At 49.0% G+C, this 17676-nt stretch overlaps 1 protein-coding gene across 4 annotated transcripts in view; it reads right to left on the minus strand.

Moving 5' to 3' along the window:
* The window catches only part of LOC122363250 (ribosomal oxygenase 1-like), a 29939-nt gene extending 12598 nt beyond the window's left edge, over window positions 1-17341 (minus strand). The window contains exons 1-3 of one of the 4 annotated variants that reach the window (XM_043332291.1): window positions 17257-17341; window positions 7640-7702; window positions 7324-7426 (exon numbers count right to left, since the gene is read on the minus strand). In XM_043332291.1, the coding sequence (XP_043188226.1) occupies window positions 7324-7426; window positions 7640-7669 (133 nt within the window). In that variant the 5' untranslated portion in view covers window positions 7670-7702; window positions 17257-17341. Of the gene's footprint in view, window positions 1-7323; window positions 7427-7639; window positions 7709-11321; window positions 11390-17256 lie in introns of those variants that run through there. The other 3 variants (XM_043332290.1, XM_043332292.1, XM_043332293.1) reach the window with 3 other exon arrangements.
* Between the last annotated feature and the right edge of the window lie 335 nt (window positions 17342-17676).

Here is a 17676-nt window from a genome sequence, read left to right on the forward strand (position 1 = left end):
ATGAATCAGATCAAATAATGGTAACATACACGTATACAGCTATAACGGTATGTCGGGGCCACAAAAACTGAATTCTCAAATAGGCCTGGCGCTCATAACTGCGTCACAATGGCACACACCGCACAACTTGTACGTACATACTGTCCGTTCGTTTTAAGTTCGTCCATCACTGTATTTTTTAAAGCATTAGACTCGATCAGAGAATTATTTGTTAAATGGCCGGCGGACATTATATTGAGTAGATGAATGGTCAGAAAAACATGATGGATAAATATGCAAAAAAAAAAATCTGAACAAAAAGTTCACCGCTTTGTGCACTACCCGGTAGTCAAACAATTATCTAAGATGTGGTGTTGTTTTCCAAACTATGCTTACAATGAGGGCCGAGCCTAGAACAAACGGACTTACACAGGGCTAGCCCAGAGGGGCACTAACGACGCACATGGTAGAGCACAGCCAACAATCACGAGATAATTCGGACCACATCCCGACACAGCGCTGAGAGAATTCATGCACCCGGCGGCAAACACACGTACAAAATTGTCTTAACGATGCAAAGACGACGGGTATTTCAACTATCTATGTGCGAGAAGGACGGAAAAGGGATGCGCCCTTTGAGTTGAGAACGAATATTACAGTGGTCAGCCTGTGTCATGTAACAGCAGTCAGCCGATGAGACACGGCTTCAGCGACCAAAGTCAAAGGATCAACTCACAGCCCCGACCAGGTCTGTAGACACATGAAAGTTCCCCCAACGAGCGCCCAAACCTGCACCATCACCCCAGCCGGGTCAAGTACTGAGCGATGAACAAACCCAGCTCTGTCCCGAGTCCGACGGCCTTCACTCTGCATCGGCCCCAACCGGCCAGTATCTAATGAGCACAACCAGCCCTGTGCCGACAGTGTCTCCAGTAAACTGTCTCCAAACATCGCATAAAGCTCAATAGCTGACCTAACCAAACAACGCATCTGTTTGCATCACGGGTGCTGTTTGGCATGTCATTTCCCCAATCTCACCAAGTCCGGTGTATACGTGAACACATTTTTTCGATAAATACAAAACCGTGAACACAGCGATGATACATTATCCCTTGGTGCAGTGCTGGCTGCTGATATAAAGTGTGCGGGCCGGCAAAAATGCGACGTTTCGGCAGCTACTACAAACGTTTTCCGTCCGTCTCCAACGGGATGTGTCAGGCGATAGCCCCCCCCCCCCCCCCCCCCGGTGCCTCGGAGAAAAGTGTCGAGCCCCTCCGGGAGACGTCTGCAGTGACGTCACTTATCCGCCGGTGACGTCACGTGTCCTACAATGACGTCACTGGCGACTGGGCTGTCCCAGCGCGCCGGCCTCTGGGCCTAAAAACGTCAGCTGCACGAAGGCCAAGTCCGGCAGATCGGCGTCTCGGCACGCCCTGTCCAGACCCTTCTTGAACCACTTGATGGTGCCTTGGCCGCTCGCGTCACGCGGCACGTCGGCCACGAACCACGTGTTGAACCACACGTGGCAGAGCCGCTCACGTGGCATGAATGAGCGAGAGCGGCCCCAGATAACCAGCAGTACGTCGCCGGTCACATGGACGCCCCGCTCTTGGGCGAATGTCAGCTGCGCAGGCTGGTTTTCCTCGCGGCCGGTCGACGCAGTGCAGGCCACAGTGTACTCCTCACCGTCAGTTGTGCGTTCTACCAGCTCCGCCTCGAGGAACGACGGCCACTTGTCGACTTTGTACAGCTGCACTGCGCGCATCCACAGCGGCGCGGCCCAGTACGTACGGCCCGCACGCTCAGCCCGCAGCAGCCGATAAAAGTAGTCGACGTAGCGCTTCTGACTGGGGATGGTGATCCCCTTGCCGTCCGATGTGCGGCGCTGCGCAAACAGCTCCATCGCCTGCTCGGGAGAGCTCGCCAGACCGGCGTACAGGAGATAAGAGCAGATCATCACACCGGTGCGTCCCTTGCCGGCCTTACAGTGCACCACAATCACGTGCTCATCGTCGGCGGTCAGCCAGTCGTGCGCGTGCTCGCAGAACGGACGGATGGCCGTCAGCGGGGGCGGGTGGTGGTCGCGCAACGGCACGTGTTGCAGACGGCCCGCGAAGCGCGACTGGTCGTAGCGCCGCTCCCGGCACAGGTTGTACACGAAGAATCTGTCTCCGTGCCGATCCCACAGGAAGTCCACCACCTCGTCGGCATCGTTGCGGTAGAGAGCCTCGAAGTTGTTGGCCGGGAAGCCCATGGCGATGATTCGATCGGTGATGTACGATAGGTCCAGATTGAAACCGTCCTCCACCAGGCGCCGCTTCTTCTTTGAGACCAGCGTTTTCACGGGTGCCATGGCATTGCGCAGTAGGTCTCCCGGGAACATCAGAGTCCAAGGCATCGGGCGCGGTCCGCCACCAGTATCCTGTTCCGTTAAGCTCCCCGACGCCGTCACCTTTTGTTGCAGCTTGCACCCCGCATTTGCGATACCGAAGCCACAGCTCATTTCAGTAGCGCTGCTTCAGTCACACCACTTTTCAGTGACGAGGTAAACCGGCCCGGGCTGAACGTCCCGTCAGGTCAGCAGTCACTTTGCAGACCGATTCCCAGAGCTACTTGATATCCTCGAAGCACATCAGCTGGTCACAATCCAACGGACACCACTCCACGCACTTTCCCACCGTATTGTTCATCCGTCCACCAGAGCACGGCCGGCGCACAGCGAGCAGACGTACACTGGCGGCGTGCACAGGGCCGACTGGACGGAAGATGGGGAGCGGCAGGCGCCGGGAGGCGAAGGCGGAGGTGGCGCGACCGAGGCGCGTCACGGAGCTGCGGTCACCGGCGGCGCCTCGAGGCTCCGCGATTGGTCGACGGCCGCCGGTGGGCCCGGGCGGCACGTGGCGTCACCAATCCAGCAGCGGCCGGTCACGCCCCGTGCGGCGTTAGCGCGCGCGGCCCTCTCCTGCCGAAGGGCCAGCATTCAGAGTCGGTGGCGGAAGTGCGGGGCAGGGGACATCCCGGCGGCGCATCCTGTCTTGACAGACGGCTCTGGACGGTACACATCAGCGCCTGATAGGAGAAATCGGTCCAGGCGTCCGAGCTTGACAGAACTTCAAAAAAATATGCAGGATATTCCCTAAAAACTTACACATTATTTGGATCAATGCACATAAAAAGCAAATTAAGCTATTACGCTGAGAATCAACAAATAAAATGACATGAATATTTAACAGCATAGCAAACATCAGATCTCTTGACCTCATTAAAAAAAAAACAATCACATTGGAGGCTGCTTTCGAGTCATTGAACAAGTTGTTGGCGTCATTGAAAGGTCATTGTGCATTGGCAGACTTTTCTATTATTGTTTATTGGGGCTTTAGAGCGCGCCGACTGCAAAGGTCATATTGCGCCCATCCGGTAGACTTTTCTTAACCCGCGCCCTGGTGGGGTCTGTTTATAACGCGACCTGGTGGGGGGGGGGCTATTTTTTGCCCCTTCCCCCTCGTATCTCCGAAACTACTGGACGGATCCGCAAAATTCAAACGGCGTTCAAAAGGCCTGTCAAATTTGTCGAGGGATACCAAATTTCATTGACCTCGGGGTCACCGATGACGTCACAGGTCAGGTCAAAGATGAAATGTTTCACCGTTCACGGGTCTTCTAGGGAATGCGCTATAACACCGAAGAAAACGCATTTTGTCGAGAATCAGCGATAGGGCGTCAGTTGCCTAGTACATATGTTGCTATAAGAGGTCACTGACAATACAAGGTCAGGTCACAGGTCAGGTCACCAAGGGTCACAGGTCAGGTTACATGAACCTAACTTTAGGTACTAAGGTTGTGCGATGCATGTTTTATGGCCAATTTTTCATTTCCAACTCAATGGTGTTGGTTATAAGACTATCAGGTACGGCTTAGGTCACTTTCTGGTGAAGGTCAGGTCAAGGTCAGGTCAAAAAAGGTCAAATTTTAAAGTTGATAGTTTTGCATAAAATGGGTATTGATTCGATGCAGCTCGTCACGGGGAGTCTAATGGTGGTCTTTGTTTTGCGCTACGGGGTCTAGAATTGCTAAAAATTGAGTTTGAAAATTTGACGTCATCAATTTTGAACAGTTTTTTCGCTATAACTTCGCCAAAAAAAGAGTTATCAATCTCAAATTTGGTATGTGGATAGAAGGCGGTAAGGACTATCACATATATTCCGGTTTTTGCGAAATTCAAAAAACTTTTTGGATTTTTCGGCTATTATATTCAAAAAATCTATTTTTCTATTTTTGGGGGTCAAAATCCAAAAATTTCAAAAATCCGAGATAGCAGTTTTGTAGCCCTGTCAATTCTACAGCTTTTATGTCCTTATCGTTTTTCTGTATATGCAAAGCTATAGGCCTGACAGCTCTTCCCGCGAAACCCTTTTTTGGGTCGAAAACGGCAGAACATGACGTCACTCTGACGTCATTTCCGGCCAACCAATCATAGCCTTTGGAAAAATTTTTGGTCACAATGTGTAAAATTGATGTCCGGGAGGGTACTGAAAGTTTGGTGACGATCGGCGCAGCGGTTCTGGAGATATGTCGAAAAGTCTGGAGGGGGGGGGGCAAAAAATAGCCCCCCCCCCACCAGGGCGCGGGTTAAAACGTTCGCCTATAGCTTTAAGGGGAACAGTGCTGATAAATACGGTGTCAGCCGAGCCTACGTAAACCAAATAGTTCGCACCAAGACAGACTAAGTTACAAACGGCGAAAACGTTTCTCGCTATGACATAGGAACAAAATAAAACGATAGAAATAAAGCTGCAGTCGTCAGGGTAAGATCAAACGAAGGAAAGAAATAAGATCAAAGACATTATTGACTGACAAGGACGAATAAACATATTTCCAGTCAAGAACAGGCAATAAAGTGGTACAAGTGATAGCGTCCGTTGTGCGTCGGTAGGCAAATGACCAACTAAGGTCATGGTGTGAGTGTCATTCTCAGAGTATACTATAAGCGCAGCCTTCCTTCATCCACGTGGTGCGGTATAATACGATACAAACTTGATCAGCTATTCTCGGTCAACTCGATCCCGACCAACTCAACGAGTTGTTGTCCTGCTCTAGCGAATCGCACAGAACAACATTCGAGGCCAGGTCATCTGACCCGACCTAGCGCCAGACTTCAAAGGAATGCCTTGAAAGCCGATATAGAAATTCCCGTGGGGGACGAAGCCCGACATACCGGCCATCCCGTTTCTGATTTAAACAATCCCAATGGTAGTGGGTATCAGACATGTGCGTGGATCCGAAAAATGGATCTGGGATCTGATCCCACGGATCCTGATCTCGGATCCGTCGGGATCATAGATCCAGTTCTTAAATTTATCGACAGATCCGTAGGGATCATAGATCCGAGTCTAATATTTTTGCTTGAGATCCAGTGAGATCATAGATCCTCATTTATTTATTGTCAACACAGAAATCCCAAAAAATCGCTCGTTGCAACTCACAAACGTTCTTATTTAGTGATTTATGTGATAGCACATCATAAGCCATAGTTTTATGGCACTTATTGACGTAGAAACACTTGAAAACTTGGTTTAAAATGTTGTGCTTGGTGGGATCCACTCAGATCATAGCTTCATGTTCTTGGTTTAACATCAGATCCTGAGAGATCATAGATCCAGGATAAATTTTTCACGCCGGATCCGGTGGGATCATAGATCCAAACCTGCAGTTTGCTTCGAGATCCACTGAGATCATAGATCCATCACTCGGATCCATGCGCATGTCTGGTGGGTATGGGTTTGCTGAAGGTGCAAATATACGTGTAGTGGTGGCCTTACCCTATGTATAGGAAATAAACTGATCGTTCGTTTCCCCCTGAATTTGAAAAGTCAACGACCCACACAAGCCAAAGCCTATATCGGAGCTTCCAAACAAATATCCAGAGAAACCGATGGGGATTACACATCGCTGCTGACGCTATAGGGTTTGCGCGTAGGTTCAGTAGCAACCGGACTATTTCATATGGATATGCATTGACCGGTGGGTTCCCACCCCTATGCCAAGTTTCAGCGAAATTGACCCAGTGATTGCCGAGGTATAGTAACGGGAACAAACTCAACAACTCAATTCGCACGCAGCACGTGCATTGCTAGGGGTTACCCACATGTACCGAGTTCGATGTTTGATGGGACATTAGACTATAATGACCGATGGAACTTCTACAAAAACCAAATACCTACCGCAAGTCAATCAGCTTATCGGTTGCTGAAATAAAGGCCTCCAAAAAGCGTCACTTCAGCAGACCAACTTTGACACCCGTGACTTTTCAAGCGGCACGTGCCAGCCACGAGTATCATCCAGATGCATTAACCCTCGCCGGCACAGGCCATTTTGCGTCCTTCGACGGCACAAGCGGGAGGGGGGGGGGGGTACGACCCCCTCCCCCTCGCGTTTGGCCCCTGATCGAGCTAGAGCTTCGCAGAAAAAAAACGAGCATGTTGCCCGTGACGAGAGGGAGCGGGTGATACCAAATTTTAAGGTCCTAGGTCATCAGTTGACCTTCCACGTCAGGTCAATGACCCAAAATTCGGGAAAATCGGGACCTGTTAGAACGTCGTAAAGTGTGGCTGCTATGGGATTTTTCGGGGTGCTGATCACGAATATCATGTTAGTTTTGATCACAGGTGATGTCTTTATGCATTTAGGTCAGGTTGGGTTGGGTTGGGTCAGGTCAGGTCAGGTCAACCAGTAGGGGTCCTGCCGGGTATTCTTAGCACGTGTCAATTGCCTCTGACAGCTTCGTAACATAATGCATAGGAGCAACATCAAATCACATGTTTGAACGCTTGAAACCACGAAACGACTGCAAACGCGCGGCTAATGCGAGCCGACATACGCTGAATCGCGATTCCGGCCAAACATGGTCTCGGAAAAAGGTCACAGGTCAAAGGTCATTTAGGTCATCGCCATGAAATTTTCAGGATAGGTGTAACATTGATCAACGCGAGGGTACTGAAAGTTTCCGGCGAGGGTTGACAGAAAGTGCCGGCGAGGGTTAACAGTAGTCAATTACAAGGTGGAAGGGATGGGATGGTGCTATCCGTAGAAAAAGACTGCAGCTCAATCGGCACAGTGGTTGCGGGGACATAGCCTCTCTCAGCGGTACAGGTGGGGCTAGACCGCTCATACTGAGATTTTTCCATTAATTTGAAAAGACTCGCATCCCAGTTCACGCTTGCTTGTAATTATCCCTTTTAAAAGTTTTTATAGCTGAAATTACGCCAAGATATTCGTTCTGATATCGAACGTGTCAGTGTTTAAAACCCAGCGCCTCTCTAAAGATAACGATATAGGGACCCTTACCGATCTTCTTGTTCTTTTTCTTTGCAGTTTTGTTTTTAGGCAGATCTTTGTTTAACAGCTTCGCCTTGTTTTTCTTCTTAGCTTTAAGTTTGTCAGTTGGCTTCTGAAAAAAAAAATGAACAGGTTCACACACTTTTCACATCAACAAAACGACTACAATCTAACACATTATACAATTTAATGTCGACAAAACAAGCAAAATCAGCTCTACTTTCACTTAATACTTGAGAATGGGTGACTTCTTTTTTAAGCAAATCAAGTACAAATATGGAAATGATATTAGGTCAGACATTTTTTATACATGGGGTTTTCTTACCACGGATGATATCACTGGTTTCTTCCCCATTTCTCTAGCTCAACACACTATTTCTTGACTCATCTGAAAGGCAAATAGGTATCATTCATCAAGATCATCATTGTATTTATGATGCATGAATGTCAGCCACTTAAATACATAATTTTTGTTGACTATTCCTCATTTATGTTTTCAAACATCACTATTCATTTATTGAGAATATGGGAGTGGGACTAACACTGCATATTACTGAATAGCACTGTCAATCAAGATTGTTGGAAGAGAATATTCCCATGGATTCCCATAGCATTGGTCAGCAAAATATAATGCATTGGGGCACATCTTTTAGAAGTGGTTAACTTGCTTGGATATCCCCACATAGTGATTTCCTCCTTTTGCACCCTTTAAAAAACTGAAGAAATTCACAAACCAAAAAACATGAAAAGAAAGAGCACATCCTTTAAAAGTTGAAAAGTGAGACTCTCACGATACATCGATCATCGATCTCACGAGCATCGATGTATCCCACGATCGATCTCACGATCATCGATCATCATCGATACTCACGATAATTGTCATACAGAACATTTAAGGGTTTTACATACATTCCCTGTCCCTGACTAGTTCACTCTTGCTTGCATGAGGAAGTCAATAGGTAGAATGTGGCCCAAGGCCACAGTGGAAAACATCCATAGTTCATACACTACGCCGGACGCCCGTGAGACCCTCTTGCGCTGAAATTCGGCACAAGCGATTTTGCGATGAAATTTCTGCATGATTTGCGCCGAAAACTGGGTGCCTATTTGTGCCAAAATTAACCCTCGCCCGCACATGGGGGGGGGGGTTGCCACCCCCCCAACCCCAGGTAGTCTTTCTGCTCTACACTCAACATTTTTAGAGCTAGAAGTCTGATTTTTGGTATAGCTGCTCCTCTATCCTTTCTTTATGTCCACTGAAAATTTCAAGTTTCTGTGGTTTTTGGTTTCGGAGATATGACCTTGTTTTTCAGGTCATGTCATGACCCAAATGACCAATTCTCAACATCTTGCGTCGACTATGGGCCTTGTGAGCTTTTGACACCTCGATTTCGGCCTTTTTTGCCAGTCTTACCTCCCACCTATCATGGAACATGTTGTTCGACGATGTACAGATGTCAAGGTCAGGGTCAAGGTCAACCTAGGTCATCTAAAATAATTGCGTTTTAGGCAAGCTGAATTTACTTTTCGTGAAGTTTTTTTACTGCATTTTTGGTAAAAGCTTCTCAGATCATGATTTCATGTAATATGGACACATAAACACTCGGTGCACACATCAGTATACACACAGACACACACAGACATACAAACACATATAATTGACCTTGACCTAACTTGACCTGAAATGACCTCAGCAGCAAAAATCTGGTCGGGTAGTGTGACAAAGAGGTTCTAGCTGGCTTGGCACCAGAAAACGGCATCGTCATCAGTATATGATAAGCAGCGCACTTGATATCCAACGGTGACCCAAAACAGCAATATTTTTTAGTTTGACCTGACCTGGAAGGTCAATGATTGACCTGAGAAGGTAAAACTGGGTATCATTGGATTCGTCTCTTCCCAAAGAATCTTTTTGGTCTTTACCGCGAAGCTCTATCTCCAACAGGAACGAAATGGCGCGGGGTGGTGGTGGCAACCCCCCCCCCCCCCCCCCATGTGCGTTCTAGGATGGGAAAATGGCATGTGCGGGCGAGGGTTAACCCGCGCCCCGCTGGGCTATTCAGCCATACGCGCCCTGCTGGGGGGGGCAGATTCTGCCCCCCCTGTCTAACTTCCGAACCGATGGTCGTAGAAAGACGGGGAAAACGGCAATCGAAAGCTCTCAACAAGGCGGATCTTAAGAGCCCAAAATTTTTTGCTTAAGTAGGTCAGAGGTCAGGTCAAGGTCAGGTCAAGGGTACAAAATGCAAGTTTCTACAGTATCGGCCTTGCACCGTAGTTGCCGAAGAATGGACTGAGACTGATTGCCCAAAACGTGTTCTTAGACTACCAAGACAATATTCGTTGCATACAATGTCATTCAAAGGTCAAGGTCAAGGTCAGGTCAGGTCAGGTCAGGTCACCAAAAACAAAATATAGAAAAGGGCATGTGCGACACATGTTTTATGGTTCATTTTACTCATAGAATTCAATAGGCACACTCAATAAGTGATATGGACCACCTCTGGATGAATTTCAGGTCGAGGTCAGGTCAAGGTCAGGTCAAGTGAGGTCAAATTTTGAAGTTGGTTGTTAAGGCCCAAAAAGGTGTCTATCTGATGCAGTTTTTCACGGCGAATCGAATGGTGCTATTTTCGTTTCCGTACGAGGTCTAGAACTTCCAAAAAAATCATTTTTCAAAAATTTTGTGTGTTGTGACGTCATAAAATTTTGAATAACTCCCACATTTTTGAACCGATTCTTCTGAAAATTGGTATGTAGATGCACATTTACCACTTCTCTGACATATATTCCGGTTTTTTCGATACACTCAAAATTTTGGATTTTATAACTATTTTTTCAAAAAAATCAGTTTTTTGAAAAAAAATTTTGGCCAAAATCCAAACTTTTCAAAAAACCGAGATAGCCATTTGATAGACAACGTGGAATCACGTATAACCTTTTTTGTTTCGTCTTGATTCCTTTAAAAATGAAGATGTTAGCGGCGTTTGAAATTTTGCCGTTTTTGAGGCGAAAATGGCGAACATGACGTCACTAAAACGTCAATTTCTCAAAAATTTTCCGACGGATTTCGTTCAAATTTTCAGGGAACGTGTCAAATTGATGTATGATAAGGTACTGAAAGTTTGACGTCGCTGGCGTAACGCGTTTAGAAGTTATTGGCGAAAAACGGGAGGGGGGCAGATTCTGCCCCCCCCCCCCAGCGGGGCGCGGGTTAACCCGCGCCCTGCTGGGGGGGGGGGTGTTTGAACACCCCCCCCCTTGTGGTTTTTCGCGAATATCTCAAAAACGGCTGCGCGGAGCGCCGCCGTTTTTGGTACACACTACACCTTATCATACATCAATTCTACACATGCACACTGGTCCAGATTCACGAAGAAGTCGATCAAAAATAATTTTTGAGTGAACTGAGTTGAAATCCACATGAAAAGGATTTATAAGCATAAACATGACCGAATTTCTACATTTTACCTCAGAAACCGAAAATAACGAGTGATTTTAGTTGGCCAGCTTTAACAAACACACTGATTTGTAACAAAACTGTTTATATGTCACATCATAGCACACACTGAAAGTTGGCAACTTTATGCCTCCCTCCCCATCATAACACACACTGAAAGTTCATCCCCGCGACCAGCAAGACAACCACCACCACCACCACCCAGGCTCTACAGCTTCACCGATGGAGCCCGAAGGAGGGCCAGGACCTCTGAAGGAAACTGGTCCGTGGCCGTGGTCGTCGGAGTCTTCAGCTTCCGCATCCGGAGGGGGCTGATCAAGGGGTCGGAAGTCTCAAGAAGCCGGTGGACCAGGTCGGTGTTGGACTGAACCCGGGACATCTGGCGCGAATGGTGCTCCCGGATTGCCTTGAAGTCCTTGTTCCTGGCTTCTTGGGCTTCCTCTGACATCGCCCCCAGGGGAAGGAGCATGCCGGCGGAGACAGTGGGAGCATGGATCAGGAGCTTGTGGACCGACTGGGGCATCCTGAACCACCCATACTGACTAACCAACATCCTGGCCGTCTCAACCGCGTACACGCCGAACCGCTCTTCGTCGAGGTGGAAGTTGGAGGACGCAGCGCGGAGGAGGTAGCTGAAGCGGCGGATCAGGGTGGAATCAAGGCCCAGGATGTTCGCAGACGTTTCGTGCTCCAAGAAGAAGCGGCGGGCCGAGTTGCCGTCGTTGGTCGTTCCAGCTCCGCCAGGAAGGGGCTGGTCGATCAGGGGCCCCAAACGCTGACGAAACTCGGTCTGGATCCGCTGCTTCTGTTCCTTGACGATCCGCTGCTTCTCCTCTCCACGGGCCTGCCACTCGCAGAACGGGAGTTGGTACGCGATGTGAAGGAACATCTCCATCGACCGGATCCAGCAGTGGAGGGTGGAGATTCCGTGCTGAGTCCGGTCTCCTGCAATGGGCCGGGCCAGGACTCCGTCGATGTTGTTCATCTCCGTAGGCTTGGCCCGGAAGATGCTGCAGACCTGTTGCGACAGGATGCCCTGGATGGCGTTGTGGACCTTGCCGTCAATCATGGTCAACGTCATCTCATGGCGGACGGAGATGGTGACGTCGTTAGTGAGTTGGACGACTGACGGCGTGAGTGACTCCACCTCCTGCTGGAGTTGGACGTAGGTGGCGGTGGTCAACTCCTTGGACTCCTTCTCGAAGATGAAGCTGATCGGACGACAGAAGAAAGTGGAGTTTGGCTTCGGGTTCACCCAGATCACTCGGCCATCCTCGGTCCGGAGCCGCAGAGGGACCATACTCGCCAGGAACATGGTAGAGTCATCGACGTCCGTTGATTGTCGATGGCGGTAGACTTGTTGACCGGTAGCGCCGTCAAACCCGTACTTGGAGGTCAGGATCAAGGAGCCTTGAGCTGCCGACGATTGGATGACCGACGCCTGGAGCGTGCACAGCCTTGACGCCGTGTGGTCAAGCAACTGCTGCACGGGGACAGAAGCGCCCCGGTCGTCGACAACAACTCCAGCCGGATGGCATCGCTTCTTGGCATCCAATACGAAGTTGTACGGCGGGAAGATGTCGGCGACGTGGTCCTTTGATGTCTCACGGACCTCTTGGTACGCAGCTCGTGTCATGTTGGTGTTGAAGAGCAACACGAGAGCTTCGTCGGCCGACAGCGTTTTCGGAAGCGATGGAGGGGTCCGCGGTACGATGCCTGCACCACAGTAGGGTCCGGGCCGTCTGCCGCAATCACTTTCTTGATGATGTCGGCTTCGGTTTTCCTCCCCTCCTTCCTCAGAGTCATCTGAGCCGCGTACGCCAGCTGCTCGCCCGTGAATCCTTGGTCGAGCAGCTGGGACACGTTGCGGCGCCTGGTGGGGGAGGAGACGAGGGTGAAGGCAGCCGGCATCTACGACGGTCGTCCGCGGCCATCCATCGGGTCGTCTTGCCCAGGAGCTGGAGGTGCCAGGATCGCCACTGGAACAGATTCGAGAAGCCAGACTGCATGTTTGTCGAGCGTCTTCGCGAAGATCCGTCGAACTCCTGGAGCATCCCAGCGTCGATGCATCCTCTTCCGGTGATCAAGAACGACGTCCCGGAGGACAGATCGGTCAGGCACACGTCCAGGAGGAACCGAAAGACACAAGAACTCGACACCAGCTTGCAATGACTCGTCCGACATCAGGGGACCGGCTCCCAGCATCGCCTCCAGAAGCTCCCGACGGGTGAGGGACGTCATCTCATTGAGTGGATCTGAAACGGGAAAATCTAATTTACTGCTAAAGTAGCAAAAAGTAGCAAAACCTTTTCCTACCAAGTGAAGAGTGATGTCGTAGGTATCACATGATATGGGTTTGATTTTGTACTTTGCTGTCCTTCTGTACGATTTCATCCGATGAACAAACAACAAGCGACCGCACGACCACATGTGATTCCAACCAAAGGGAATTCTCCCAGTATTGGCTCAAAAGGGGAAACGACCACTTGGTTGGGAAGTTGCCATCCTTGGGTGACTGGAGGTACCACAAAAAAAAACTTGGAGACACGAACGTTCACTGGTGAGCACACGAGCACAACTCGTCACTTGCTGAGAAGAGGCACAAAGAGGGGAAAAAACCCTCACTTTTAAACGCGCACTGCTCCTGATCAGAGGGCTCGGGAACCAAACTAAAAGCATATCTCGGTTCCCCAGGAACATAACAAAAGAAAAATAACCCTGGAATAAGTAATTTCGAAAACAGCAAATATTATTTTTGATCTGGTCTTACGTGAATCTGGACCAGCGTGACATGTTGTGAAAATTTCAGACCAAGGTCATTCAAGGTCAGGTCACCAGGTAACTTGAAGTGACCTCACCTCATAAAAAATTTCAATGTCTGTCAAAGCTACACCGAGTGACCGATCGCTTTGAAACTTTCAGCGATTGCTAAGAGCAATAGCATGTACAAAATGTTTATCTCAGAATTTTGATATCGATGACCTAAGGTCAGGTCAATTTTGCGACCTCCCCATTCAATGGGAGTCAATGGGAGAAAATTGAAATGCGCCTCTTTCTGACGAAGGACATTATAAACACTCCCAAACACTGAATTACAAGTGGTTTAGACACACTGAACATGACAATGGTCTCCGTGACCCCTGTTTATGCCCTGAGGTCATCTTAGGTCACGAATGGTATCTAACAGTTTTTCGCAAATAACTTTTGATAGAGGCATGCTAGAGCGATGAAAACGCCTTAGATGTGTTCAGCTCGACGATACGGATCGACTGATATGCAACATGACCCTTCCCGGTCAGGTCATGACCTTGACCTGAGGTCAAATTTTCAAGTTGACCTTTAAAGGTCAAGTTATAGTTCTTTCGACGCGTCTTGACAAGAGGAACACGATGCCGGTAAAAGTAAGCTCGTACAAGGCTTGGGTCAAAAGTTATTGCAGAAAAACTGTTTCCGAAAAAATCGGCTATTTTTGCAGTTTTTGCCCCCTGCAGGCAAAACCGTTGACGTTAGGTCAAATCTGAGGGAATTACTCAGAAAGGGCGTTAATAGGGCTATCGAATGCGCTTTTCCGCGGCGCTGTAGCTCTATTGGTTCCCGAGTTATGCGTTGGCTTCTTGGAAATTGTCGACATTCGACCTGGAAATCGGCGAAATTTTGCCTTCAATGACCTCTGGTGACCTGACCTTTGAACTGACAAAAAATTGACCGAAGTGATTTCGTCATTATTTTTGACGCTCTTTCCAACGCCGCCTTCGGCGTATCGCTACGTGGCCCAGGAGCCCAGTTATAAGGGGGGGGGGGTGTTTGAACCCCCCCCCCCCAGCAGGGCGTGGAAATCCAGGACCCCCAGCCGGGCGCGGGTTAAGTCACTTTTATATAAAGCACATGTGCACATCTACCGATCAAGGCTATAATATCAACCAGACAGAGCATTCCGGGGCCTTGGATGACCTGCCATGTTTGAGTGTCCGAATAAATTTTTCGTTTCCACGGAAACCCAATACCTCAATGCGCTTAGCGCACTGTAGCGTCGTGCCGTGAAACAAGGCCGGAGTCGGAAGTTCCGGGGCCACAAAAATCGGCGGAGCGGTGTGCTCGAGGCTGGCGGGAGCCAGCGAGGGCCGGGCAGCGAAGCAGCACTTGCTCCGGCACAACAGACTCTTCTTGGCACAAGGTGCAGAACGCCGCGGGGCACCGCTTGTCTGGGCACTGCTGGCACGCCACGGAGGGGAGACGGCCGATTCGGTGCAGGTATTGGAGCGAGCGGCCCCAGTGGTCCGCCCTCATCTGGTGCACCGAAACGGCGTCCTCTCGGCCCTCTCCGGGGATAGGGAGCGGCGGCGCACTCCCGAGGAGTGGCTTGAATAGGTAGTAACTCGGACCAGTTATCGCGACATTGATGCGAGGCCGAACAATGAACCGCCCTGGTCAGCAAGCGGGCGTTTGAGGGCAGGGCCGCTTGTTTCGCCAGGTCGTCCGCGCTCTCATTCCCCTCGATACCGCAGTGGGCACGAACCCACCCAGGAACGACGCTTGGCGATGTTCAACAAGGTCTTCCAGTTCCATACCTATCTCCACATCGAGGGTCGAGGCCTCACCTGGGCAGCCGCTCCCGCTGAGTAGGCTAAGAGTGGCTCGCCAGTTCGAGCACGCGACGACCAGGGCGCCGGGCGGGGATGTCTCGTCCCGAAAGCCCTCTAGAGCCGCCCCCAGGGCGAATCTGCTGCTAGATTGACCAGCATGCCGACTAAATTCAGTGACCGTCTTTCACCAAAAGAAATCTGTAGCCGCCCTGCACAAAAAAATTCAGCCGCCGCCATGCGCTGAATTCGGCTCAAGCAAATTTACTCCACAGACGGACATGCACTGAAATTTTTGGCGCAATCCCGCCACTACGCTAGACATATACAGCATAACATGTATTTTTTGCCAGTCTGGGGCTGGGCCCATGGGGATGCCATTTGGTAGTCCTGTCATGGCACACCAATGGAAAATGGTTGAAGTAAAGTAAAAGGGATATTGTACCCTTAGAAACATGAATGAACATGAGCCCATGATAAGCTATGTAAGCTGAGACTCAGACAGATAAAAGCTTAAAATGAGACTAGTCTGAGTCTGTAAGTAGGTGTATGCCAAGAAAAGTTGAGGAGCTTTCTGGTCCAGGGGTAGCTTCCTTGCCTCTCGATTTAATATTTAGCCATTCAGATTCAATTCCCACCTCCCCGGCCCCCGGGCAATAGATGCGGCACTGCCCTCGGCACTGCTAGTGCTGCTACCTGGCTGCTTCAACAGGGCGAGAGTTCCAGGTAGCACTTTAACCACTGGATATGATGCTTACCCCAAACCAACCAACTGAGAAATGGTTGTGTGAGCAGTGTTGCCGCGGTCAGATTTTACAGCGTACCAAGAGCGCATCCAAATCGTACCAGATTGGTTGTTTCTGGCTGCGTACCGTACCAGATCGCAGAAGGTCAAAACGTGTTTAATTCATTACTATAAAAATAGCCATAATTGCGGTATGTTCATGCCAGCAAGTAATTTATGACCCATTTGACCAAGTAATTCGACTCATTCGTCTCCCCGCGTCGCCCCATAAAGGCAGAAAAGTGCTCTTCTGAAAGCCCGAATTCATATGTACCTAAAATTGGCCTAAAAATAAAAATCGAAATCCTGCCTTCGAGAGGGGGGAGGGGCACTCCAGTGTACCGTTGAGACTGGTGATTGCACCCAGGATTCTAGCTCGCAATGAAGGAGCGAAAATTGCCACAGTATTATGCCAGTGAGAATGGAAAATTATTATTTGTTGGGTGTCATTTAGTTTTCAAACCAAATCGCACAATTTTGGGTCACTGATTCAAATAAGGCTCTTTCCTTAGCACTTCGACCGTCGACGCAACTCACATTTCACTGTTCACAATACAACTCCGATTCCCAACTCACGACCCAAACTCTTATATGGCCTTGAACACAACTGCCTCGGCCTGCAGCCGGCGGCCCGTCCTTGGCAGCCGGCGTGGAGCGCAAATTTCCCACTTTTTACTTCTGCTAGCACACAACAGGAATAGGTAGTAGGCCTATTGATAATTCCGAATCTGATGCATGACAAATTATGATAAGAAACGCCATCTGCCTGACTAAAATAATTGTTTTTTAGCTTGAAAGAAATATTAAAATGCCAAGAATGCATTTCGGCGAAAAAGTACCAGATTTCGTTCCGGCGTACTTCCGTACCAGAAGGGTCGAAAAAGTACCAGATCTGATACTATAGTACCAGGACGGCAACACTGTGTGTGAGTACGAGTACGAGCAACACAGCATTCAGGCTTGTGAAGACGAAGTCCTCTTGGCCTCGGTATCGGTGTTCCATTCCAATTCGGACTAGCCTGTCAGCGTGGGTTCGAAGTCGAACCCATACATACAGAGGTATGTTTTAAAAATAGTCATCAGAAGGCATCAAATGCAATTAAACAAAATAATCTCACCGATTCAATCCGCAAAGCCGAAGATACCAATCAACAACAACAACGCGGCGCCCGGCGCACACAACACGTGCCCTACGTTTGTAATTCAAGCTCAATGTTATTTGACTACAAGTCAAATTCTAAAAAATTTTGATGACGATAAAACTGAAGCTTAAAAAAGACTTTACATTTCCCCAGTTTTCAATTTTTTGATCGATTAGAGTCAAAAAATGTTTTTTTAAATAATTTTATGACATAAAATTGGAAAATTGAACATTTTGATTGAATAGAAGTATATCATTTGACTAGCTTTACAAAAAGTCAGCAAACCGTACGTCACAGAACCATTTTTCCATGTGAAAAATAATGCGCCAGCAATTGGAACAGGTGCTGCGCAGCGAATGTTGGGTACACAAATCAACTTTTCGGTCCACCAATGAA

This window comes from Amphibalanus amphitrite, unplaced genomic scaffold (genome assembly GCF_019059575.1).
Source record: "Amphibalanus amphitrite isolate SeventyFive unplaced genomic scaffold, NRLGWU_Aamphi_draft 000611F_arrow, whole genome shotgun sequence".
NCBI lineage: Eukaryota > Metazoa > Arthropoda > Thecostraca > Balanomorpha > Balanidae > Amphibalanus > Amphibalanus amphitrite.